Here is a 24,412-nt window from a genome sequence, read left to right on the forward strand (position 1 = left end):
CCCCACTAGGATCAACACCCACATGTGAGTACGCATCCCAGCGCCATCTGGGTACCAGCAGACCAGTAGCGCTTCCACCAGCAATGTCCAGGCATAGGGCATCCGGTCTCCAAGTTTAATCAACGTCCGCGCGTTTTGAACCTGGGCCACCCTGATGGAAGCTAACATCTCATTCCATCTGTGCTACCACCTTGCCTGCTTAAGAAGCGTTACAGTTGAGAATTATGGATGAGCTTATGCATTGTAGTATTCTTTCAACCCGTAATTATGGATGGGATTCCACAAGGCTATGAACTCAGGATCAGATTCACTAGTGGGAAAGCCTAGGAACAAGGAACGTAGGTCTCACAGTAACTGTTCAACTAGAGCCCTTAAGTCAACAGCTCAGCAGCAACTTCTTGCTAAGCTACTATTCTTGTAGAATCCTCTTCATTAGTTACTAGTCTGGAAGCTCCAGATATCCTCGTTTCTAGATATTGTCTGAACAGAAAGTGAGTCAGGAAAAGATAAAAGAATTTCCATTCGCTATGTTGATGAACCTTTAGATTTACACTGTATTCAAAAATATATCATACATGATTGATTGGAAAGTCAGCCAATCACTTTATCCACGAGTGTTTTAAGTATATAAAAACCACTGAAACCATATTAGTTTAACTAGTGATCTGATGCGTGGTTTTTATTCAGCAAGAGATAACGGAGCTTCTTCAGACAGTACCCTTATACATATGGCTTGCTTTGTGGCGTGCTGCCATTCCCAACTAGAAGCCCGCGTACTGTGTGTAGTGAGCATATGCTTCCGATGACATGCCAATAGGAGCACGGGTGACATAATCGGGAAGATCAAATGCATCAACAAGTTCTCTAGCAACCCCTCTCACCTGGAAACTCAGGTACTCTGTCAGCTTGTGAATTGCCTGAGAGATGAAACAGCCCAGTATAAGACAATCATACATACCTTTGACCAACTAGCATAAACCAGATGACAATCAAATATCATGGCACAAAACATACCTTTGCTTTGTTTGGGGCCACGTAGTCGTCATTACGATATGTTCCATTATAGTGCCATATACGATCCAATGCATATAAGTCACAGACTAGCTTCAGAACATGACGTGTATTCTTATCAGGACAGCTGCAAAAGTACCCACTGGTAAAACATATGCATGAAAAGGGGAAATGATCGAAAAATAAGAAAAGTTTACCTTTGTACAGAGTTGATGAACTTTGCCAGGATGATTGACTCGATGTGTGACTCTGCAAGTGTCAGCAGGTGATTTAAACATCTGTTCCATGCTCCAAAGCCTCCAAGTCTCGTGGAATGTTTTTGCAGCCGTACGGCAACAGTTTGAAGTAATCGTGATGTTCGGTACTGTGTAAATAAGTTTGTATAAACCATCGATACAGAACACCGTCGAAACATAGAAACTCAGTTATAATGACAAAAGTGAAAAAAGTTGCAGCTCACTCTAAATGCATCCAGCTGGAACTTAGGATCTCGCAAATGGTCTTCTCTTTCCCAGCGAGCAGTCAGAGGATTTGGTTGGGATAAATATGAAGCCATGGACTCTCTCAAGTAACTCCATGTAGCTGTGAGAGTCCCTCCTTGAAATTTTTCCTTGTACTGCTTCAAGAGGTCTATGGCAACCTACACAGGAAAAAGGAAATGATTAAATCACAACCTATCATTTAAGTAATAAGAGTGAGTTACAGCTTTACCTGCTGCAGAAGAACTGTGTTGTCCCCTTCAAATGTCTGAAATATGTCATGGTCATTCCGCAAGGTACCAAAACGGTTCACAGCTGCATAACCATGACCACCACAGGCTTCTCGACATGTGCTCAGTGACTTAGCAGTATATGATGTGATATAAGCTTTGAGGCCTGCTGAAAGAGTATGAACATCACTAACAGCTTCATCCTCATGTGATTTCTTCATCTCAGAGTACTTATCCACCAAATACAGAGTAGCGAAGTGGAAGGCATATGTTGATGCCAACATTGGCATGAGTTTGTGCTGCTGAGACTGGTAATCCAATATACTGACCTCTGGCTTCTTGGGAGGACCAAATTGCTGGCGAAGCAAAGAATATCTCACAGCAATAGTAACTGCTATTTTCAGAACACCCACAGAGGAGTATGCAAGGCCAACCCTCCCTCCAACAAGTTCTCCTAGGGTAGCCGCAAACCTTTTATTGATGGATGGGAGGCTGCTAGTGTACTTCCCATCACGTGAAACATCTCCAAATCGGTTAAGAAGATTATCTCGAGGAATCCTCACAGAGTGGAACCGCAATGCACCATTGTCTACACCATTTAGGCCAATTTTGTGGCCACAATCATTTATTTCAATCCCAGGAAGAACAGAATGGGTTTCAAGGTCTCTTATGGGAATAATGAAAGCATGAACACCCATATCAGCAGAACCTCCTCCCATTCCTTGGAGAGGCAAAATCAACTTTGCAAAAACAGTTGCAAATTTTCCATGAACTGCAGCATTTCCAATCCACCACTTGATGGCTCCATCATTTGGTGTGTTGATTACAAACTCATCAGTGACAGGATCAAAGGTGGCAGTTGTTTGAAGGCCTTGAACATTGGAGCCTACAAGAACAAGAAAGTTAGGCCAACCCAAGGTGTTATGCTTGGTACAATAACAGGAATAGGCATGATATTTAAGTCAGATCAGATGATTCATTTGTGGCACAGACACATGCAAATGGTGCACAATGTCATTGCAACAGCAGGTCAAGAGAAGGACTAACCATGATGAAGTTCTGTCATAGCAAAGCAACCAGGATAGTCCAAATTGTCAATTCCATCAAAGTATTTATCCCTGTGTTTTTTGGTTCCTAGGTTGATCACTGAGCCTCCCCAAAGGCTACATGATAAGTAGCTTAAAGTTACTACACAATAAATATCAGTAAAATACAAATAACTATTTGTTGATAAATGATTATAACATTCATTCGAGAAAAAGACATTCTAGCATATCCCATCAGTCCAGAAGCACCAAATGAAGCTTAAATTCTCTCCTTATGGTCAGGCGATGCTTTCTTACTGCTGAAACTAGCATAAAAATATCCCTTCAGACTTTTTGTCCACAAGGGATGTTGATTCAATTAGAATATTTTCACTTTTTTTTCTAATGATTAAAAATAAGGATAAGAAGTTTAGAGTAGGGTTCCAAAGATGTCAACAAAGAAACGGGATATATAGCTCCCTCAAATATATCAACTCCATCCATGTCACTGCGAGCAAGGGAATTGGCTGCATTATTAGATCCCATTAGAATGTGAGTCATTATTGAAATAAAAGTAAAGGTAATCTCCCTCTATAATAATGTGCACACCATGTTGAAAAGGAAATAAGCTTCATATGCAGCATTCCACCTCTCACCTAAGAGGTGCTGTTTATGTCACGAAAGGTGAAAAGGGAAAGTCAAAGTGCTTTTAACGATGTAGACATCTTTCACCCTCTCTTTTTAATCTTGCCACAAGGCCACCGTGGATCTCCTCTTGGAAACTAAATTTCTTCAGCAATACGTAACCAACATTTCCACCACACATGTATAACATCAACCTCTTGCAGCTTGCTTGCTAGTTGAAATTAGTGATGGTTTGACCATAAGTTAACTTCTACCAATCATCATCCATTACCTGCCAGCTGTGTTACCTGAATACTCGTGTTCCACTCCAAAAATCCGTGCCAGATACTTATCAAATCCTTCAACTGCAGCTCATAGGGATTGGTGGACTTGTATTCTTCTAACAATGAATTTGACCCGCTGATCCGGCATTAGAAGTGAGCATTCGTTCTTTCTAAATTTGGACAATTAAGGATTCAAATATTAGCATTAGAGTTGGATTCTCCTTACCATATGGGTCACATGCTATGTGCAATTATCCATTTGTAAACAGGCTAATAGTACTAAATTTTCAACCCAATTGCATGCATATGCTACCATAGATTCATAATTGATTTGCTGATCCATATAGTTCATTTCAAGCAAGGGATCAACAATTGAAAGAAAAAAGGCTTAGAACTTGATTCTCTGAAAGAGTCACCTATAGGAAGCTCAATATACCTGACACCAAAACATAGTGCTTAACCCACATTAATAATTCACCATACTATGAGCCTTGTGCTGTCTCTGTAGTGCATATTTTCATAGTTAAAAAAGCCATTAAGCAGGGAAAAGGCTGTAATTTGCTGCTTCTATTTCAGAGTTTTGACCTCCAATAGAAGGTATGGTATACAAAGCTTCTGCGAAATGATATCTTCACAATAGCCCTTCAACTGCTTGAATTTGCTTATAGTTTCTCTAAGAATGATACGTTAATACCAAATAATCAAAATAATTATGAGCAAATAATAGGTATAATTATCATTCCCTTGGTTAAAAAACTTAAAAAGAACAAAACTCTAAGCATTTAAAGCTCATCTTAGCTAGAATCAACTGCTAAGCCCGTGAGGTTGCATATCATTCTCTAATTGAATCGGATCAATCAAAACCTATGTATTATTTCAGGCCTATCCATCACCCTAAAATATTCCCAAAAGGAATTTTATCCGGAGAACCCAAACAGAGCAATACTTTAATATACCAACTACGAAATTCTGCTGCTTTCCGATTCCTAAGATTCAAACCTCTAAGAAAATATAGCAGCCTCCAAATCAAACCCGTCTTCCAATACCTCAACTTGAGAGTTAAAAACAACCTCTAAACCAAACCCCTGGTCAGAAACACTTGAGATACCCAAACCCCATCAAAGGAAAAGGTAAATCCCCACCGACAAAACGCATCGACAGAGAAAGCCATCATCAAAAACCAAGTCCACCAATTCTCAACAAACAAATCGAAAGAGAGATTGCAAACCCGACGAAATGGAAGGGGAGATTCACCTGTACTGGACGCCCATCTTGATCCCGAGAGAGATGTCGATCCCGCCGGCGGCCTCGGAGATGGCGAAATAGAGGGAGGGATCCTCAAGGACGTAGCGGAAGGGGCGGATTCCGGCGTCCCGGACGAGGGCGGTGAGCTGGCGCATGCAGAGCTCGCGGTGGTCGGCAGTGGAGATCTCCACCGGCGTCTGGAGGTCCGGCCGGGACCGGAAGAACTCGAATACCCTTTCCTGGATCTCCCGGTGCCTCCCCCTCATGTACTGCGCCAGCTCCGCCACGCTCACCGCCGCCACCTTGTTCTCCCGGCTGCCGCAGGGGAGCGCCGCCAGCTGTCCCTCGCCAGCGACGGATGAAGGGGAGGGAGCAGAGGGGTGGCGGATGTGGAGTAAGAGCTGCCGGATGCGGCGGACCGCCGGGGAGGAGTCGCCGTCGGGCGTCGGGTCGTCCATCGTGGTCGGGAAAGACAGAAGGAAGCGAGGAGGGTTCGGAGGAGGGGACGGGTCGGTTATTACGGCACGGGAGGCGACGTGGCAGGAGCGGTCCGGTGCACGTGGCGAGATAGTATTGGTTAATGTGGGCAATTTATGTTTTTTGGGCGCGCTTGCCGACGTCAGCAGATGAGGATTGCATGTGGGGCATTTCGCCTACTCTATCCGATGCCATAAGCGATGGTTCGGTTGAAATCCGAATACGAATAAAACTTTTAGTATTTATCTAATATTTATATCTAGGAAGAATTATTCTATCTGATTTTATATATAATTTTATTTTAATTTATATAGTACTTATAAATTTTTTTAAACAACATATAATCACATTAATATATTATTAATTTAATTTATCATTTAATTAATAATATTTTCGATGTGGTTATAAAATTTAATTATTTAATTTATATTTAGTTTTCAATTGTCTCATTTATATTTATATTCGTTTAAAATGTATATAGCTATATATTTTTTATATCCGATTAATATCTCTATTTATATCTATATCTATTAAATAAATATAAATACAAATTAAATAATTAAATTTTAGCTTTAAGTTAGGGCCACCAAAAGTCTTATGAGCAGCATGTTGGAATGAGAATTTTTTGTTTAGGATTAAGTGGTTCAGGGGCCCTCTGTACGGAGATTCCTCCATCAAACAGCATAATAGAAGAAATGGCAAGCAAAGTTACTGTCTTAAAACAGTGGATGGTACAAACAAAGACACAAAGGACCATGGCACGTGCTAGCTATCATTCTCTGTGACCGTCAGAATTACTGACATCAGTGATACAAATCGCAACGCATTAACTTCTTCTGTGAAAAACACAACCCAAGTTGACGCAGCTGGCGAGGATACGCTTCAATCACTATCCAACAATGCAGTGCTGTTTGATGGAGTCAACAAAATTTATGAAGCGTGATTATGGATTTGGTATTTGAATATCGACGATGCTGAACTAATAACGCAGACCATGGTGACAAAAAAAATTAGAACACATAAAAGCTTAATCGACGATTGGAAATTGTCTTTCAAATGAATCAGGTAGCTAGTGACAACATAGAGTTCGACGTATGGGGCATGATTTATATGCATCAACATTTGGAATTCGAAAATAATCCATACTTTTCAACCTAACATTATTCAAAGATATGCAGAGAACATTCATGACACTCCACAACGAAGTCACACATCTCATGTGCAATCTTTCAATTGTTATAATCAAATTTAAAAACCTGGAGATGATTTACAACTCTCACCTTGCCTCCCTGTCAAGGAGTTGAGAACCTGTATGAAAATAAGTGCTCGTGGAGAATGACAAAATTACGAGGCAATACTGAAACATTTTACGTCATGAAAAAAATTAAAGATATCATCTACCCACTCCAATATCCGGTTAAGATCAAATGCACCCCACAGAACAATTCCAATGAACTATGAAGCCCAGATTCATACACCAAATCTAGAATATGATCACAACCAAAAAAACACGCTGATATCTTATAACAGACTAACAGCCCCTCTGGTCGCAACAGATAAGCATGATAACAGGCAACAAGAAGCCACCAAAACAGGTGCCAACATGCAATCATCACGAGATACTTGATGATCCATTGTCAAAACAATGAACTTAATAGCAGCACCATAGCAACAATGATTAAGAAACCACATCATATTGCTGCTAAACAACCTTGGAAGTATTGTAAACCGAATAACATAGAAGTTATAATTAGAATCACCCTTTCAAAACCAAAGCTCTTTCTCATTTAATAATATTCCAAGTCCACGGATAAGAAAACCTAAAAGAGACATTATCTCAAATTACCTACTAGCACAGAACAAAAATCAAGCCGTTGTCTTCGACAACACAACCATATGTAATATAAATAAATGATAAGCCAACACCTAGCATCGCCGCTCGCACACACAATGACCATAACTGACGATACCAAGGCGACTGGCGACTCCAAGCCCCACCAATGCAGAGCTCTTCTTGGTTCACTTTTTCTTTGCCGCCGGTTTGGTAACCTTGGCTCCAGTTGGATCCTTCTTCTCCACACTCTTGATGACACCAACTGCAACCGTCTTCCTCATGTCCCTGACAGCAAACCTCCCCAGAGGAGGATACTCAGAGAAAGTGTCAACCACCATAGGCTTAGTGGGAATCATTTTTACAAACCCAGCATCACCATTTTTTAAGAACTTTGGCTCCTTCTCCAGCTCCTTACCAGACCGCCTGTCAATCTTGGTTAAAATCTCAGCAAATTTGACAGCAATGTGAGGGGTGTGGCAGTCAAGGACTGGGGCATAGACATTCCCAATCTGCCCTGGGTGGTTCATTATAATAACTTGTGAGGTGAAGCTAGCAGCCTCTTTGGCCAGGCCATCCTTAGAGTTGGAGGCAACATCCCCTCGCTTCAGATCCTTAACTGCAACATTCTTAACATTAAAGCCCACGTTGTCACCGGGAAGGGCTTCCTGGAGAGCCTCATGGTGCATCTCCACAGACTTGACTTCAGTCGTGAGGCCAGAGGGCCCGAAGGTGACAGCCATTCCAGGCTTCAGGATTCCAGTCTCAACACGCCCCAGAGGGACAGTTCCAATGCCTCCAATCTTGTAGACATCCTGAAGGGGAAGGCGCAGGGGCTTGTCTGATGGACGCTTGGGCTCTTGGATCATGTCAAGAGCTTCCAGTAGGGTTGGGCCCTTGTACCAGCCAAGGTTGGTGGATCTCTCGATCATGTTATCACCTTCAAAACCAGAAATTGGGACAAAGGGAATCTCTTCAGGGTTGTAGCCGACCTTCTTGAGGTATGAAGAAACCTCCTTCACATTCTCATCATACCTTGCCTTGGAATATTTGGGTGTGGTTGCATCCATCTGTCAACAAATGATATATAAGCTTCATTATGAATGCACGACATGAAGTAAGAAATACTTCCTATCAGTCTTATTTGTGGATTGCATCCTTACCTTGTTGCAGCAGCAGATCATTTGCTTCACTCCAAGGGTGAAAGCAAGAAGGGCATGCCCACGAGTCTGAGGTGTTCCTGTAATCATATTCTTGATGAAGTCACGGGGAATTGACCAGCTTCAAACCCACGAGTAGTGGAGTCAATAATGAGGACAGCACAGTCAGCCTGAGATGTTCCTGTAATCATATTCTTGATGAAGTCACAATGCCCAGGAGCATCAATGACAGTACAGTAGTACTTGGTGGGCTCGAACTTCCACAGTGCAATATCAATGGTGATGCCACACTCCCATTCAGCCTTAAGCTTGTCAAGAACCCAGGCATGCTTGAATGACCTCTTGTTCATCTCAGCAGCTTCCTTCTCAAACCTCTCAATCACACGCTTGTCAATGCCTCCAAGCTTGTATATGAGATGTCCAGTGGACTTCCCAGAATCGACATGGCCAATGACCACAATGTTAATGTGAACCGTCTCCTTTCCCATTTACAAGTTCACGAAGGGCTAAGATCTGCAAAATGATTAGACCTTGATTACTAAACGATGTAGATGAGGTTGACAAAATCTGCAAATTTCCTTTAGTGCATAGATGAGTTGTGCAAACTGCAAAGTTCACAGACAAAAGGGGAAAAAGCAACAGTTCAACCTAGCAGGACAGACAATGTAACAGAACTCATATATTAAAAAGGTCAGACACCATTCCCATTAACAATGGTGTGAGCTACAATATCCATAGGTGCATGACCATGGCAATGAGTCAGATTATCTTAGATTAAATTTGACAGTGATAGTCAAAGGAAATGCTCAAAATAATCTTAAAACATCAAATTTCAAATAATTGAGTCCGGAGTTCAGCCATTAGTCACTTGATGGACTACTGGACTTTGTATCTTAATTCCACATATATTTCAGGACATCTGTAACAAAACACAATAAAGTTTTATGTATCTGAAGCTTAAGCTCCATTGTAAGTCAATAGGAACAACATTCTGATAAAGCTGGCAGCAGAGATGATCAGGCCTCTACTACTGTACAAGACTGGAAAATAATTGTATTAAATGTTAAAGGCTAAGAAATTGTAAGATCTCCAATAGAGTTTTCATTTTTAATTTCAGACACTACAACTTTGTCGTATGTATGATATGCTGGGATTCTTCAACCATACTGAAAGAAGGATATGAAAGTAGAAAACAAATCCAAAGAAAATCACACAATTTTCAGAAGCAAATGAAATTGCATATAAATAGTTGCAAGTATATCAGATAGCATAAATTCCCAGATGATAAACAATATTCTAACGTTAGACAAATAAGGTGGGAAGTGCTCGTAAAATCCATATGCAAAGAACTAAACTAATCCACTTGGCAATATGGTATTGAAGTCCTATCCATATTTCCTTTCCTTTCCTTCTTAGGTGTCTTTCGTTGCATTCTTAAATTATCAACATCCAAATTCAAATGCTTATGGCATGTGAGGTTATTGCATCTTTAAAGTTAACAGATTCATCAATCTCATCTAAGTTTATAAAGTTTTCTATTTCTTCACTTAAATAAGCATAATAATCATCTAATTATAATGGAGGTTCTCGAGATCTTTTCCTACCACAAAGTTGATCTAAAAAAGATTCGCCACTTTCATTGATGTTCTCACTGATAAATTCTAGTGGACTTCTTTGTTCAGTTACTTCTAGAGGGTCATTAGTTATTGATCGGTGGTTCTGATTAGGTTCTTCTAGGAATATTGCATCTCTACTTTTGACTAAACCCTTGTCTTCATTACAAAATCTATATCCTTTTGAAGCTTCTAGATAAGTAATATTTTTCAAAATAAGTATCCACCTTACTTCTAAGAGGTTGTGGTACTAATATATAAGCTAATAAACTCCATTTTCTTAAGTTGCTTAGGCGGGGTTTTCTACTCATCCATAATTTATATAAGGTAGACTCTATAACTTTATTGGGAACCCTATTTAATATGTACATTGCAATATTTAATGCTTCACGCCAGAAAACTTTAGGCAGAGAAACATATGCAACCACAAATCCAGTCATATTTAAAAGAGTTCTATTATACCTTCCAACAACACCATTTTGATGTGTAGAGTAAGGATGGTAGTTTAATGAATAATTCCATTTTCTTTACAAAATTGAGTAAACTCAACGGAATCAACCTCACCACCTATATCAGTCCTAAGGACTTTAATTTGTCTACCCAACTGGTTTTCTACCTCTGTTTTGTATTTTTTTAAAAAAAATTAAGGTTTCTAATTTTCTATTGATCAAATAGACATAACCATATCCAGAAAAATCGTCAATAAAATGAGAAAGTTTTCTTTATTTCTATGTATTTTTATATTCAAAGTTCTACCATATAATAGTAAATAACATCAAGCAATGATTGCCCTAATTCTTTTTGGAAAAGGAAATAGACATTTTACTAGATAAGCTATATTCACATGTTTAAATTCAACATTCTCTAAATTAGTTATTAAACTTTACTAATTAATCTCTTTGTTTTATCCTTACCTTAATGACCAAGTCTAAGAATGTCAAGTATAAGAATCAACAAACAAAGCATCACCAATATAAGCAAAAGAAGATGCATTACTATTGTTACCAGCACCATTAAGCATAAACAAATTATGACCATCAACAAGTCGGTCCCAAGCATCAATGCAACCATCTTTCCAGTGATTATTTTAACCAATAAGAAGAGTACATCAATGTCTTTTTGGAATAAGACAGAGATAGAAATAATATTATGCCTCACATTGAGCATAAAATACACAGATTAAAACAAAATCTTCTTGCCCAGCATTTAGACTGCAGGTTCCTGCATCTAAAACATTTGAACAGGTGCAACTTCCCATGTAGATCTTCTTTTCACTTGATCTGAACTCCTCAAAATTTTCAAAAAAATCTTTGGAGCAAGTGATGTGACGATTTGCCCCTGAATAAATCCACCAGCCATTGATATCTCGATCAACAAAGAGGTATTTAGAACAAACACAAACAAAATTCCTTCCACCATTTGTTTTATACTTGTCCATTTCTATTTTGATTCTGTGAGCAATTTGCTTTCAAATGGTCTAGACTTCCACAGGTGAAACAATATTTCTTTGATTGATCCACTCGAGTTTCTTAGAAAAAAGGGTTTTTACCCTTAATTTTGAACTATCCTCCATTTTTATTAAATTTACCCTTGAATCTATTACTATTAAAGATTTTTTTATCATTTTGTTTTGGGGCTTCTTGAACAATCAAGTATTCATTTTTTTAACTATATTCATGTGTTCTTGTTCAAGTTCCAGCTGCATAGGTAAGACCATTAAATTCAAAAATTTGGCATTCAATCTTAAAGCTACCATAATTGTTTTCCATAAAGGAGGCAAGCTATTCAAGATGGTCGAGACCTGCATTTTCTCATAAATTTTATTTCCAGCTATTGCAGGATCTTTAGCCATCACCAACATTTTATTAACATGTTTTACAATAATATTTCCTTCTTACATCTCATAAGACTTATATCTATCAAGAAGAAGTTGAACATGTATCTTTGAATATGTGTCATACTTTTTAGCTATTACCTCTATCATTGTTCTTCTCATTTCATATTCTTCAGACACTCTAATTAAATCCTCTTGCATGAAAGTTAACAAAGACAACTTAATAATCAAATCATCTTTTTTCAATTTTTTTCTAATTTCTTCTTCTCATCTTCAGTTGGTTTACCACTAAGTTTCTGATTGTAAATTTTTAGAATGTATAAAGTTTATCTTGAATCAACATATTCCACCTTATGTTTCCACATAGCAGAGTTAAATCCATTCAACTTCTCAATTTTAAATAACTCATTCAAGACAAACCTATTAGACATGATGATTAGCCAACTGATTTTTGCCTCAAGAATTCAATTTACAATAAGAAAAAATTGACCAGATAATGCTAAGAATACCCAATGAAGTAGCTGGATTTAGCTGATTGTTGTGATCAGTGTGTAGCTGTTGACCGGAGAAGTTTACTATCTCTAGATGCTCCTAATTGTCCTTAGGGTGCAGGTGCAAATGGCACACAAAACGGAGACAAATCAGTAAAATATTTGTTCTTCGAAGTTAGGATGGCTAGGAGTGTTGTGAGGCATTGGTTAACACATGTTGATTCTTAGGAGTAGAGGAACAAAAGTTATTTTCTTTTTGATCTACGACTTCTCAAACTCAAGAAGCCACGATGAAACAAGGAAGAAAGAGAACAAACCATGCTATCTTCTCTGTCAACAACTGCAGTGTAACTCATAAACAGCCACCCCCTTGACAACAACTTCCACACTCTCCTCTATAGGCTTGGTATAAGATGATCTAGGAAAGTTCCAAAATAAAACAGTGAAAGGAGTCCAGCAACAAAGCAGCTTTCTCCTCCTCGGTATCCATGTAAGCTTGGCTCTCATACGAATGACAACAAAATGGGAAGGATAAGATCATCGCCGATGTCACAAGATAGGGAATCACTCAAGCTCGCCTAGCCAAAACGTGGATATGGAAGGATCTTTTGGGTTGATACCACATTCGCGCTCAAATTCCAGCTGTTAATTTCATAAACATTAGATCCTGAAAGATTAGATCTAAGCTGTTATTCCCCTTTTCTCTAACAGCTCCTTTTTCCCCTAACCGTTAACTCATAAACATTAGATCCAAGATTTACGATCACAAACCTGGGGGTAAAAAACAGCCTCCAAAACAATTCTTAAACATTAGATCCAAGATTTACCATTACAGACCCAGAAAATCAAAAATCCTGATACCCACGCAAATTCCTGGGGCTCGTCGATCTTAAATCTAATGCACAATTATACCTACCATCAAATGAAAAAAAACGAACCAAGAAAACGAGTATTTCAAACAGCAATCAACCAGAAAAAAATCAAAACAAAATAGAGAATTCAACGATTTGATCGAAACAAAAGGGATGCTGCAAGAAAGGTGATCTAACCGAGAGGGGGGATCGGATCGGCGGCCGCCTCCCTACTCGAGAGCTCTTAAAGAGTACGGGTGCGAGGCGAGAAACGCCTGCGGGCGTCTGCCGCGGTTTATCGTGGTGCGGATTACCAAAACGCCCATAGATTTCGGTGCACTGGGAGGGCAGTTTCGTCATTTAAATCGCCATTTTTAGAGGCTCCCGATCGGCGGACGCTAATGTGACGATCATGCGGGGGTATGTTTGGTACATACTGGTTATTCGCTGGATTATATTTTTTCCGAATGAAATTCTTTTAGAGGCTCCGGATCGGCGGACGCTCATGTGATGAACATGCGGGCGTATGTTTGGTCCATATTGGTTATTTGTCCGGATGAAATTCTGAGTTGTTATAAATGGTATAGTACGGATATGAGTCATCTGACCGATAATCTATATGAACTAGAAGACACTATAATACAGATCACAAGTTGGACGTGGTGTTTATAATTAGATTTAAATAGATTTGAATTCTTAGTCTGACAAGGACGTTAGAGAGTATGTAATAACCGTACAAGCATATGTTTAGTCCTACACTAATTATCGCCGTTTTGGATAAAGTCAAAAAAATTCAAATAATATCTTTCGACTAACTTTTCAAATAAAGCCGTAAGCCTTTAGTATCATTGTTTTCCGTAAAATAATAAGATATGGGAATAGACTCGTGGGCCCGTGGTATGGGTATGATCTGATAGATCTTGGTCGTTTGTTAACATCGGATGGTTATGGGTTACTCTATATCATTTGGTTACCGCACATAATTAACGTTTTGGTAAGTTACAAAGTTACAACTACATTATTCTGCTAGGTTCAAATTCTACGGATTTGGAGAAGAATATTTGGGAGACGAAAATACTTATAAATCTGTTTCGATAACAAATGCGGGCATAGGTCTAAAGCTGGGACAGGTAATTGACGAAATCAGACATACGTCAAAGTGGTAGAAGCTAAGAAAAACTACATGCTCCAATCGGAAAATTGATAATTGTAACAAGAATTCAGCTGATCAAATTGTGAAAGTAAGTTTGGGAATGGTTATCTTGGTCAAAGAAAATATCACCTGAATTTTCAAAAAAATCTACTATTGTCAAAATTATCTAAAATAATGAAATGCAGAGGTTATGCCAGATTCATATGACCAATTTTATTTTAAGAAAATACAAAATATAAGCAATTCTTGTTACTCTATATGGCATAATCAACAGAAGTACAGCAAATATATATATATATATATATATATAGCGGGTCAGAAATGTATAACCAAAGCCTGACCCGTATTCAACCCATGAGCCACCAATCCATTTAAGGCCAAAGTCTATTGAGTCTTGAATTTTGTATTAAATAGGAAGGCTATTTTTTTAAGATTTTGGAATATATATATATATATATATATATATATTTCATATATGAATATCCATATACATAGTGTTTTTATAAAAAAAAACATTACATAATCTAAAGTTGCTAGGTGGTCGAGATTCGCTGATCCATGCCCGACCTGCGAACGCGACAGATTGGGTTAGATTGATTGAGTTGGATCGAGAAGACGACGGAACGAATTGGGTCAGATGTCGCCGCCCTATTAAAAGGTCCTGTTTAAAGCTCGTCACGAGATCCCCTATAGATTCTCTCACGTGCACCGCACGTGCCAATACAGCGGCCCTATCTCAAGGCCATCCCTTTTCTACCCCTACCGCTGTAAACGCACCGTAGAGGGAGGGAGGGAGAGAGAGAGGCGGCGATGGGAGACCCCAAGAAGAAGAAACGGCGGGCAAAGAGCAAGAAGAAGGCGGCCGGCGAGCAGAGCCTTTTGTCGAGATACATCCGCGACTGGGTATTCCGCGACCCTCCCCCTACCGCCACCGATGACTTCGCGCCGCCACCGGTCGCCGCCCACAGGGCCGCCGACCGCGTGGTCTTCGAATTACACTCCCACTCCAAGTATAGCGACGGGTTCCTCTCGCCTTCGGCTCTGGTGGAGAGAGCCCACAGGAACGGGGTGGGTCCCAAAAGCTCTTCCTCTACTGTTCGATTTGATGTTGGCCGCGGTTTTTATGATTGGATTTCTTGGTTTCTGGGGATAAATTCTGTTATTCTTTTATCGATTTTAGAACTTTTTTTTTTATTATTAAAAATGTGATTTTTTTTTGCTTTGTTTTCTTTTTTGTGAATGTCGAGGATGATTCTTTGAGATTAATTGTTGTCTCGAGGGTTTTAGACATGATATCTTGGACGGCTTGCATTATGTTCGATGTTTGTTGCTTTATATGTTTCGTTTGTGAAGCTAATGCTATTTGTTTTGTTTCTTTTTTCATGTTTATTGTGCTGGAGGCTGATAATTCTGTCTGTATTTCATATTTTTGAGGAGAGAGTCTTACGTTTATCCTGTCTTATTTGTTTTATTTTGAAACGGTTCTGGCAGAAGTGGTTGGAAGAGCATGTCATTTTCTCTTGAGGCTCACATATAACTTGCTCCTTGGTTATATGTTCTAGAGGTTGTTATCTCTCATAGTTTAGTTGATTGTGAAATGTCAGTGTTTACTTATTTGTAGATTTGGATGAGGCTTACTTCTAGTACCTATAAGTAGGGCGTCCTCTTGTTAGCCAAGTGGTGGAGTTATGGACAGAGAAAAGGATGGGGAAGATGGAGCTGAATGAAGCACATTTTATCTCAGCAAGTTATTGGCTTATGCCGGCTAAATTTGCCCTCGAGGGAAAATTTTATCAAAGTGCAATAAGGCTTTTAATGCTGTATGTCTCACAATGTTTGAAAAACCAAGCTTGATGCAATAGAAATGAGAATGCTAAGATAATGCACAGTAACACTAGGGTGGATAAAGTGAGTATATTAGGGGGGAAAGGAGTTGCGCCCGTTGAGGATGAAGTGAGAGAGATTGAGATGTTATGGGCATATAAAGCAAGGATCCAGCAAGAGCTCTGGTAAGTAAAGGTTGTTGATTCTTATTTAGGAAGAAAAGGATAAGAACATGGCGACATGGATACATGATTTAGAAAAGCTGACAATAACATTAGATGTAGCCCTTAAGAGGAATTATTGGTGATTAAGGATCCCTAAAGTGGGCAATGATAGTTGAAACAATGCTTGATGGCTGTGGTTATGGGAGTGTGATGAAAGAGATGCATTTGAGTGTGCACTCATGGAATGAAGACTGTCAGGATAGATGGAGTAAATCTGAAATTCAGGAGGCTTGAGCTTGAGCATGGTAATTTCATGGAGCCATGAATAGGTGTTGGCTGCCTTAATGAACTTTTTTAATTTTGGTTAGTTATAACCATTATTTTTTTATCTCATATAACTGGCCAGCTGGATACCTTTTCTGCTGTAGGTTCTATGATACAGGGTTACCTTCATGAGGCACATCTTTAAAGATGTTAAATCCCCTAAGTAATCATGGTTTGAAAGTGTTAGGGTGGGATTAGGTGCCATTTTATTTTCTTTTTTTGGTTATATGTTTTGACTTATGGGTTGATATTGGTTTAATTGGAGTGATGATTATATTGATTCTAGATTTGCAGGGTCTATCTATGTAAGAGTAAGACAATCCCAAGTGTTGGAAGAATGAACTCAAAATTTCTAGTTATCTTCACATTTGCTGTCTAGCATGGTGGATCTTTATGCTTTGCTGTAAAAATAAATATTTGACCCTTGAGGAGTTGTTTACCTTTAAATGTGGATTGTGGGGTTGACCAAAATCCCTACATTAATTTTCTTTTATCTGACAATAGAATCATATCTACACCTTTTTGAGAGTTGATAATCAATATTGATTATCATCGATTGGTTTAAGAGGCTTTGTAGTGAAGCTTCAAGAATGTCAGATCTATCAAGTTGTGGCAACCAGTCATATTTGGGTCAGACCTGGCAACATCAATAAATGGCACCATTTGGAAAGTCTGGGATCCTGTGATTCCAAATTCTAGGATGCCAGATTTCTTTTAAAAGTTGATTTCTGGCATCCTTGAATTTTTGGGTTTGGGCGTTTCCGGCCCTCCTGGTTGGGCTGATGGATTCCTCTTGCCAGATGTCTTGGTGTTAGGAAGTCTTTGTTAGTACTGATTAACACTTCAATGATTGTTTTATTTCATTGTCCAATATTGTATTTGCTATTCGAAGTTGGCTTCTATTCCACTTTCCAAATTATGCATTATAAAAATAATCTTTTTTTGATTTGTTTATTACTTTCATGGACCATATGTTAAGGGATATAAAAAAAATTAGATTTCATCATTATTATGAGTTCACAAATTTCTGCTGAGTATTTATGTTCCTCTTTTTATTAGAATTTGTTACATATAATTTTTTAATAAAATGTTTCTTGAATCAACATATAATAGAGGAAACATGGAACATGATTTGATAATCATGTGTTCAGAACAGGTGAAAGTTCTTGCTCTAACAGACCATGATACCATGGCTGGCATACCAGAGGCCATGGAAACAGCCCACAAATTTGGCATGAGGATAATACCTGGTGTTGAAATAAGTTCAGTATTTTCTCCAAGGTATTTTTCCCCTCTATGTTGTGCAGTACAAAGTTTATATTGCTTGGTTGTTTTCTGTTATAACCATAGTTGCCACTTTCAGAAAGGAGCACGATAGTGACATGCAAATGACAAATGAGAAATGGGCATTGCAAAAAGTTTCTAAGATGGACATGGAAAACATAAATATAATCATGAGAATATGCATGGGAAATTCACTTGAGACCATTGTGAAAGCTATCAAGAAATTGGTTGTAATGGTTTCCCTAGAATTATTTATTATTCCATCACATTTGCAGCAGGTTAGTTGTAAGTGTTCTGAGGGTTCTTTTGGCTTTTCTCACTCATTTGCTCGTTACAAATAAATGGAGTTCAGGAAAACCAGGTTTTTCATAGGAAATACATTTCTGTTATGATAAATTTAGCAATTTGGTTTTAATGCCAGCTCTCAAGTTTTCTAATCTTAGAGATGTTTAAGCTAGTAAGAGACTCTCTCTCGCCCCTTTTTCACTTTGGAGGTTATGTTAGTTAAAGTTTTCCAACTATGTATTTTTTTGCTTTTTCTTATTTGGAATTTGAAAATGTGGAAGGGAAGAACCTGGAACTGGTGAACCTGTTCACATCCTTGCATATTATGGAAGCTGTGGGCCTGCAAAGTATGAAGAACTGGATGAATTGCTATCCAGCATCAGAAATGGCCGTTATGTCCGTGCTAAGAATATGTTATTGAAGTTGAACAAATTAAAAATTCCTCTAAAGTGGGACCATGTTGCCAAGATAGCAGGGAATGGAGTGGCTCCTGGGCGGTTGCATGTGGCTCGGGCTATGGTTGAAGCCGGCTATGTAGAGAATCTCAGGCAGGCTTTTAATAGATATCTGTATGATGGTGGACCTGCTTATGCCATGTAAGAACACTAGCCCTGTAACAAAAGAATTTTAACCTGTTGAGTTCTGTGTTACTCTATAAAGCTGGCACTTGTTTTGCACAGGGGCAGTGAGCCATTTGCAGAGACAGTAGTGCAGCTGATTTGTCGCACTGGGGGTGTAGCAGCTTTGGCTCACCCATGGGCATTGAAGAATCCAATTCCTGTTATCAGGGGCTTGAAATCTGCTGGCCTTCATGCTATTGAGATCTACAGAAGTGATGGGAAGGTGGCTGGTATCATTTTGAACTTGAAATATTTTAAAGGATTTTTTCCCTAAAATAATGGGATCAATGGGTGTTTGTTGCATCATACTGATAGATAATCATAGAGAGCATGGACTTACTATGACATTTCTGTTTTTAGAATTCCTGGAATGTTGATACTTTTGGATGGATATTTCTACACGCCATGATACTCCTGGGCACCCCAAAACTGGAGCATCCTACCTTGTCAATTGGATGTTAGGGCCTTGTACAAATTATTTGAATACCTTGTCAAAATATATTTTATAGAAAGTTATAATACTTCTTAACTAAGTTGAAGTAAAATATTGCATAAAAGGTAAAACGCTCTTTGCTAAGTAGTGTGCTTAGACCTTTATCCTCAAAAAAAAAAAAAAATGCTTTGCAAAGTTCCATACCCTTTTCTTCTTTTCTCATAATGTAAATCTTATTGAAATAAAAATACATTAACTAGTCAACTTAGTTAAATTATTAATGTACTTCGATATTTTCGTATATTCAGTCTTTAGATATTTATATTATATCGAAGTGTTTTTGTAAAGGTTTTTAGAAGTTGAAGTGTTGGGACAGTTTGGGCCAGGGGACATTTGGCACCTGTGCCACATGCCCAAGTAACACTGGTCATATCTATGGTTTTCTTTTCCCCCCTTTAGACATGTCTTATTCATCCCCATGAAAGATGATTACTTCTTTTAACAGGATTCAGTGAATTAGCCGAGACATACACACTTTTGAAGCTTGGAGGATCGGATTATCATGGAAGAGGTGGGCATGATGAATCCGGCCTGGGAAGTGTTGATTTGCCACTCATATCTGTTTACGGGTTTTTGAAGATGGCTCGTCCTATTTGGTGCAATGCTGTGAAAGACATCCTATTAAGTTATGCAGATGAGCCCTCTGCTGCGAACCTAGAAAAAATTACGAGGTTTCGAAAACTGAACAATCTGAAAGGTTATTCAACTCCTAGCTGTGGTAAGGATGTTATCGATCAGTGCCTATCTTCGTGGCTGACAAATGACGAAAAGGAGGGCGACGAATTTGAGGCCATCAGGATGAAACTTGCACACATTGATATTAGTAATGAGGGATCGCAAAAGCCTATAGTGAAAGGATAACTTTCGGGTATATTCTTTTCTTAATAGTCCAATCTTCTATCAATTTTACTTGTGATTGCTGGATGACATCTTATCATATTTTAAATGCTCGGTTGACAATATTCTTACAAAGGAAGGAGCACAAGGAGATATTAAAGGGAAAGCATACTTTATCTTTGCACTTTATCTGTGTTCAATTTATGACACTTGCACCTTCAGTTATTGAGGCACAACTTGAAAGGTGCTTATGCCATGTGATGGTTTTGTTATCTTGACATCACTGAACTTTGAATAAGGTTCAGGCCCTTTTATCAGATGAATTCACTTTACGTTTTATGATACTCAAAACCTCCAAGAATCCATATTTATTTTTGTTTTGTTTGGGTCACACTAGTTTCATATGATAACTTTTATCAATCAATATCTTTTTTTTGGGTACTGGATCATTCAAGAGACTGTTAAATCCAAAATGGGCGTTTGACATATTGCTACAGATGGTTTTTCTGATGCAGGTATTACAGGGAATTATGATTTGTGCTGGTTCTTTTGCAGAACCCCGTTTAGCTGCCTCCATTTTGTTAGTTTTGAGCTGTCCTGTAGTCATCCCTGGTTCATTAAGAACTGAAACTTCGGTAGATTCAGGGGCAAACCGTGAGCACTCCTTAAGCTGTTCTAAGTGCCCAATATGAAGTTTTATCTATGAGAGATTGGTTTCATGGATAAAGTGTTATTGATTAGATTGGCTTGTTGATATTTAAGTGCAAGTAAATATCCTACCATAAAAAAGCAGAATTAGATATATCTAAGGTTTTTTCAGTAATATATAAATAATAATCAAGTCATGTTCCCCATTAACAAGATGTTACTTCGTCCATCTTGACAAACATGGGGTTTGATTCCAAATCATTGTAGCTATTAGGAAAATTTATTAATAAGTTGTTCCACATCTTCAATCTTGGCTGTAATTATACTATCAAGTGGTTCAAACTTGAAGTGGAAGCAGGATGCGTTAGTGTTCTTTTCTCTTAGGAGGTCATTTTTTATATGCTTGAGCTAAATCTAATTTAATTTCATGTTTAAAATAAGCTTTTTGATTACTAATACTAATATGAAGCTTTTAGAGGCTATTTGGAGCTTTGTAGTCAAAGTTACACTGTAGTTTTAGTTGCATTCAACTTGAGTTGCAGTGGTTGAGTGGTTGCCTGGCAAGAAAGCCCGCTTTTTTATGTTTAGAGGAGACTTTAGAGAAAAAGAAAGAATGTCTCTGATAGACATTATGTCAAAACCTTATAAGCGAATATTAGGTTGGAGCATTTGACATGCATGAAGATAACATTCTAGATGAAGAGGTCGGCTTCGAAGCCATTAGTAGCAAGGGCTTGGGCATTGACTTGGACATACATGAGGAGGGAGCAAGTGGTGGTGCATGTCATGAGGAGGCTGGAGAACATGGAGGAGAGAGGTGAGGTAGGGGGCCAGAGGTGGAGTGGAGGTAGAGTGGGTGGGCGGTGGTGGCGGAGAAAGAGAAGGTGGAGTGGAGGAGATGGGAAGGAATTTTTTTTTAAAAAAAATAATTAAGATACCTACTCAAATGGTTGTAACTCATTCCACAGTCATTTTGACCATAAGTCGATGTACCATAAGATATGTTTTAATTATAGCCCAATGTACATCTCACTTGCCGTGCAATTTTGAGTTCAAGTATTCAAACAAGCATGTTAGTCTACACATGCAACTTGAGCTACATATGGCTCCACCTACAGAGCTCTGTACAACCTCTTAATACTTCTGAATAGGTAGAGCAAATTGATAATAAATTAAAAATATAAGATTAAAAAAAAAAGAAGGAAAGGAAGGCACAAATTTATGCCTAACTCAACTGAGTGGAAAACTCCGCAGGAGATGCTTCAAGAAAGTGGAACCCTAATCCCTCCGATCTCGTCACCTTTCTTTGGCAGACTTATCTCCTTATGAAACGACTTTTGCCAGGCCCGCAATCTACTCCATGTCCAGATTCCAGAGAAAGGTACCTTTCCAGCAACATCCTTTTCATCTCCAATCGTCGTTAGCTCACAAATAAGCCCTATGTGCTAAACTGTATCCATAAGTATCTCTTTTCCCCTAAACTCTATCTCCAACTATCTTTCTTTCCCTTATAACATAAATAAAGAAATAAAGGGGTTTATGGAGATGAAACATTGGGAGAATTTGGGAACTCTGGAGAGCCCCTGATGTGCGCATGCATTACACGTGCTGTGCTCTAATATTATTATTAGTTGCACACAGTGTTGAGCTGATGGAGTGAAACATTGGGCCAGCTGGCTACTCTCTACATTGGCTCAAGTAAGAGTTCAAATCCAAGAGCAAATCCTCATCAATGGGACATGAGAAGCCAGATGTCATCTTTATACTTGCATCGAACACTTGTGACTCTAGGCAGCAGACGCACTTGGGATATAACCGCTATTGAAATGAAGCTCAAAGCAGTGTGGGAGAGAGTCACCTATGCAAGAAGGATCTTAGGGGCATCACTAAGTGAATACGTGATGTCGGGCGACAGAGCGATGATCACCCTCTACTCAAGAACATTCAAAGCTTGGTGGCTGGCTTTAGATCGTTTTAGGTAGCCCATGTGTTTTAGAAGGCGAACACGGCAGCAAACTGTGTCGCCTCCTTCGCTGCTCACCATTTGAGAGATGTTTGTAGATAGAGACTGATTTTGCTCCCATATCTTTATGTAATCTTATCTCTTTTGACTCTAGAACTCATGCCAGGTTGATGTGAGCTACTGTTGTTATTAAAAAAAAAAAAAAACCCTTGTGACTCTGCTTCCGTACAGGCAAAGCTCCATGCATGCATCACTGTGCAGCTGCAATCACGGCCGTCAAATTCCATCATCAACATGGCTGCTGCCGACGCATCAACCACCGGGTCGCTAGAGTCGGACAACCGAGCTGGCCCGCGTACTCGAACCGGGCCCCACGGATCGGCCCATCCCATCCCAATCCGAGGGGCGCTGGATCAAACTTATCCTTCCGCGGCGTCAGACTGGCACCCTGGGGACAGCGATCTCGACGGCGCCGTTAGACACGCGTCAAACGCTAGCCCCAAAGGGGTGATTCTCGTGGCAGCGAGAGCCAACCACCACGACGGTATCTTAACGGCGCGAGGACATAGGCCAAGATGTGGGTCCAGAGGAGCCATTCACAGGTAAATATCTGTGGGACCCAGCGTCAGCCCATCGAAGGGAACCAATTATTCTATTTTAACAAATCACGTGGCTCCACAGCTAAAATAATGTTGCTCGTGGGCCCCACCTCACCTTTTACGTCGCATGGTGCAAGGAAAGGTCGGATTATACATTTATATCCCACTTATTTATTTCCGTATCCGATTTGATTCGGACCGGATATAAATACTATATTTTTATTCCGATTGAATCATAAATTCATAATCGATTCAAAAAAATTTCAATGCGGATACAATGCATCTGGTTTTTCTAATTCGGATTCAAATATTTATATAATATAAAAAATAAATTAAATTAAATTAAGAAATTAATTAAGTAACTAACTAAATTTAAACTCAAAATAATTCAAATATGGATGACCATCACTCAAGATAATAATATAAATACGAAATATTCGATTTAAATAAAATTTTTTGAATCACTATTTAAGTTTTGAACATCTTATTTGTCTGCTTCGTCTTTTGTTCCACTTTGCCGTCTTTAAATAATTGCTATTTTGAAGGTCTCATTTACTTCTGAGTTTCTATCCAATAATTGCAACCAATAAGGACTATGAGATGTCTTGGAGGTGCAACGAATCTTGTGTATTTTGAGTATGAGCAACCTTGAGCGATATATTTTTATAAAATTATTATTTTTTATTATTGATGAACACTCATAAAACTTATATTTTTTAATTGATTTTTTTATGATTATAATTTATTGCTAGCTTTTATCATGCTCAAATTTGATTAAAATCTAAAAAATATCAGATTTATACATGTATTCAAATAAAAAAATATGAATATATTTAATATTCGATTTGAATATTTATTTATATGGGAATATTTAATATTCGGTTCATATCTATATCTATTAGAATAAATTTAAATATTTTATAATATAATATTTGTATTTATATTTATTAAAAATATTTATAAAATATAGATATAAATATGGATATTTAAGATTGTTCGGTAGCGGTCGGTTTAGCCGGTGGCGCCCACTTTCTCTACTACCCTGACAGCTGGCAGTTCCCTT

General features: G+C 38.6%; 3 protein-coding genes across 6 annotated transcripts; 1 reads left to right on the forward strand and 2 right to left on the reverse strand.

Annotated features, from left to right (window-relative positions):
• Positions 1 to 492: 492 nt before the first annotated feature.
• Positions 493 to 5,454, reverse strand: ACX2 (acyl-CoA oxidase 2). Its single transcript, XM_008805531.6, has 7 exons — positions 4,908 to 5,454; positions 2,768 to 2,883; positions 1,723 to 2,606; positions 1,472 to 1,651; positions 1,209 to 1,375; positions 1,015 to 1,138; positions 493 to 917 (listed from the first exon to the last, which is right to left on the reverse strand). Exons 1-7 carry the CDS (start codon positions 5,354 to 5,356, stop codon positions 762 to 764), a joined length of 2,076 nt encoding a protein of 691 aa, XP_008803753.2. The 5' UTR covers positions 5,357 to 5,454; the 3' UTR covers positions 493 to 761.
• A 1,683-nt stretch (positions 5,455 to 7,137) lies between these two features.
• On the reverse strand, positions 7,138 to 13,488 carry LOC103717226 (elongation factor 1-alpha-like). 3 transcript variants are annotated; one of them, XM_039128881.3, is made up of 3 exons: positions 13,354 to 13,488; positions 8,370 to 8,879; positions 7,138 to 8,276 (listed from the first exon to the last, which is right to left on the reverse strand). In XM_039128881.3, exons 2-3 carry the CDS (start codon positions 8,454 to 8,456, stop codon positions 7,395 to 7,397), a joined length of 969 nt encoding a protein of 322 aa, XP_038984809.3. In that variant the 5' UTR covers positions 8,457 to 8,879; positions 13,354 to 13,488; the 3' UTR covers positions 7,138 to 7,394. The 3 variants fall into 3 exon arrangements, with proteins under 3 accessions (XP_038984809.3, XP_088577942.2, XP_038984810.3); XM_088721816.2 differs by having other exon boundaries at positions 12,323 to 13,416; XM_039128882.3 differs by lacking the exon at positions 13,354 to 13,488 and having other exon boundaries at positions 8,370 to 8,446; positions 8,485 to 12,611.
• Positions 13,489 to 15,069: 1,581 nt separating this feature from the next.
• LOC103717243 (uncharacterized) lies at positions 15,070 to 20,490 on the forward strand. Of its 2 annotated transcripts, none has more exons than XM_026808496.4 (5): positions 15,070 to 15,376; positions 17,777 to 17,901; positions 18,471 to 18,785; positions 18,870 to 19,039; positions 19,748 to 20,490. In XM_026808496.4, exons 1-5 carry the CDS (start codon positions 15,119 to 15,121, stop codon positions 20,161 to 20,163), a joined length of 1,284 nt encoding a protein of 427 aa, XP_026664297.4. In that variant the 5' UTR covers positions 15,070 to 15,118; the 3' UTR covers positions 20,164 to 20,490. The 2 variants fall into 2 exon arrangements, with proteins under 2 accessions (XP_026664297.4, XP_038984813.3); XM_039128885.3 differs by having other exon boundaries at positions 15,076 to 15,376; positions 18,870 to 19,032.
• The last annotated feature ends 3,922 nt before the right edge of the window (positions 20,491 to 24,412 follow it).

Source organism: Phoenix dactylifera, chromosome 5 (assembly GCF_051530095.1).
Source record: "Phoenix dactylifera cultivar Ajwa chromosome 5, Ajwa_hap1_PhDact_Kaust_v1.1, whole genome shotgun sequence".
Taxonomy (NCBI): Eukaryota; Viridiplantae; Streptophyta; class Magnoliopsida; order Arecales; family Arecaceae; genus Phoenix; species Phoenix dactylifera.

Bases quoted from the DNA above. Each gene is read 5' to 3' on its own strand.
- ACX2 (XM_008805531.6), bottom strand. From the start codon at position 5,356: ATGGACGACCCGACGCCCGACGGCGACTCCTCCCCGGCGGTCCGCCGC. The intron at 1,139-1,208 runs GTAAACTTTTCT...GTACTTTTGCAG, and splicing joins TTCATCAACTCTGTACAAAG to CTGTCCTGATAAGAATACAC. The intron at 918-1,014 runs GTATGTTTTGTG...TTCATCTCTCAG, and splicing joins TGGCCCCAAACAAAGCAAAG to GCAATTCACAAGCTGACAGA.
- LOC103717226 (XM_039128882.3), bottom strand. From the start codon at position 8,854: ATGGGAAAGGAGACGGTTCACATTAACATTGTGGTCATTGGCCATGTC. The intron at 8,447-8,484 runs GTCAATTCCCCG...ATATGATTACAG, and splicing joins TACTCGTGGGTTTGAAGCTG to GAACACCTCAGACTCGTGGG. The intron at 8,277-8,369 runs GTAAGGATGCAA...ATTTGTTGACAG, and splicing joins TGATCTGCTGCTGCAACAAG to ATGGATGCAACCACACCCAA.
- LOC103717243 (XM_026808496.4), top strand. From the start codon at position 15,119: ATGGGAGACCCCAAGAAGAAGAAACGGCGGGCAAAGAGCAAGAAGAAG. The intron at 17,902-18,470 runs GTATTTTTCCCC...AAAATGTGGAAG, and splicing joins AGTTCAGTATTTTCTCCAAG to GGAAGAACCTGGAACTGGTG. The intron at 19,040-19,747 runs GTATCATTTTGA...TTCTTTTAACAG, and splicing joins AAGTGATGGGAAGGTGGCTG to GATTCAGTGAATTAGCCGAG.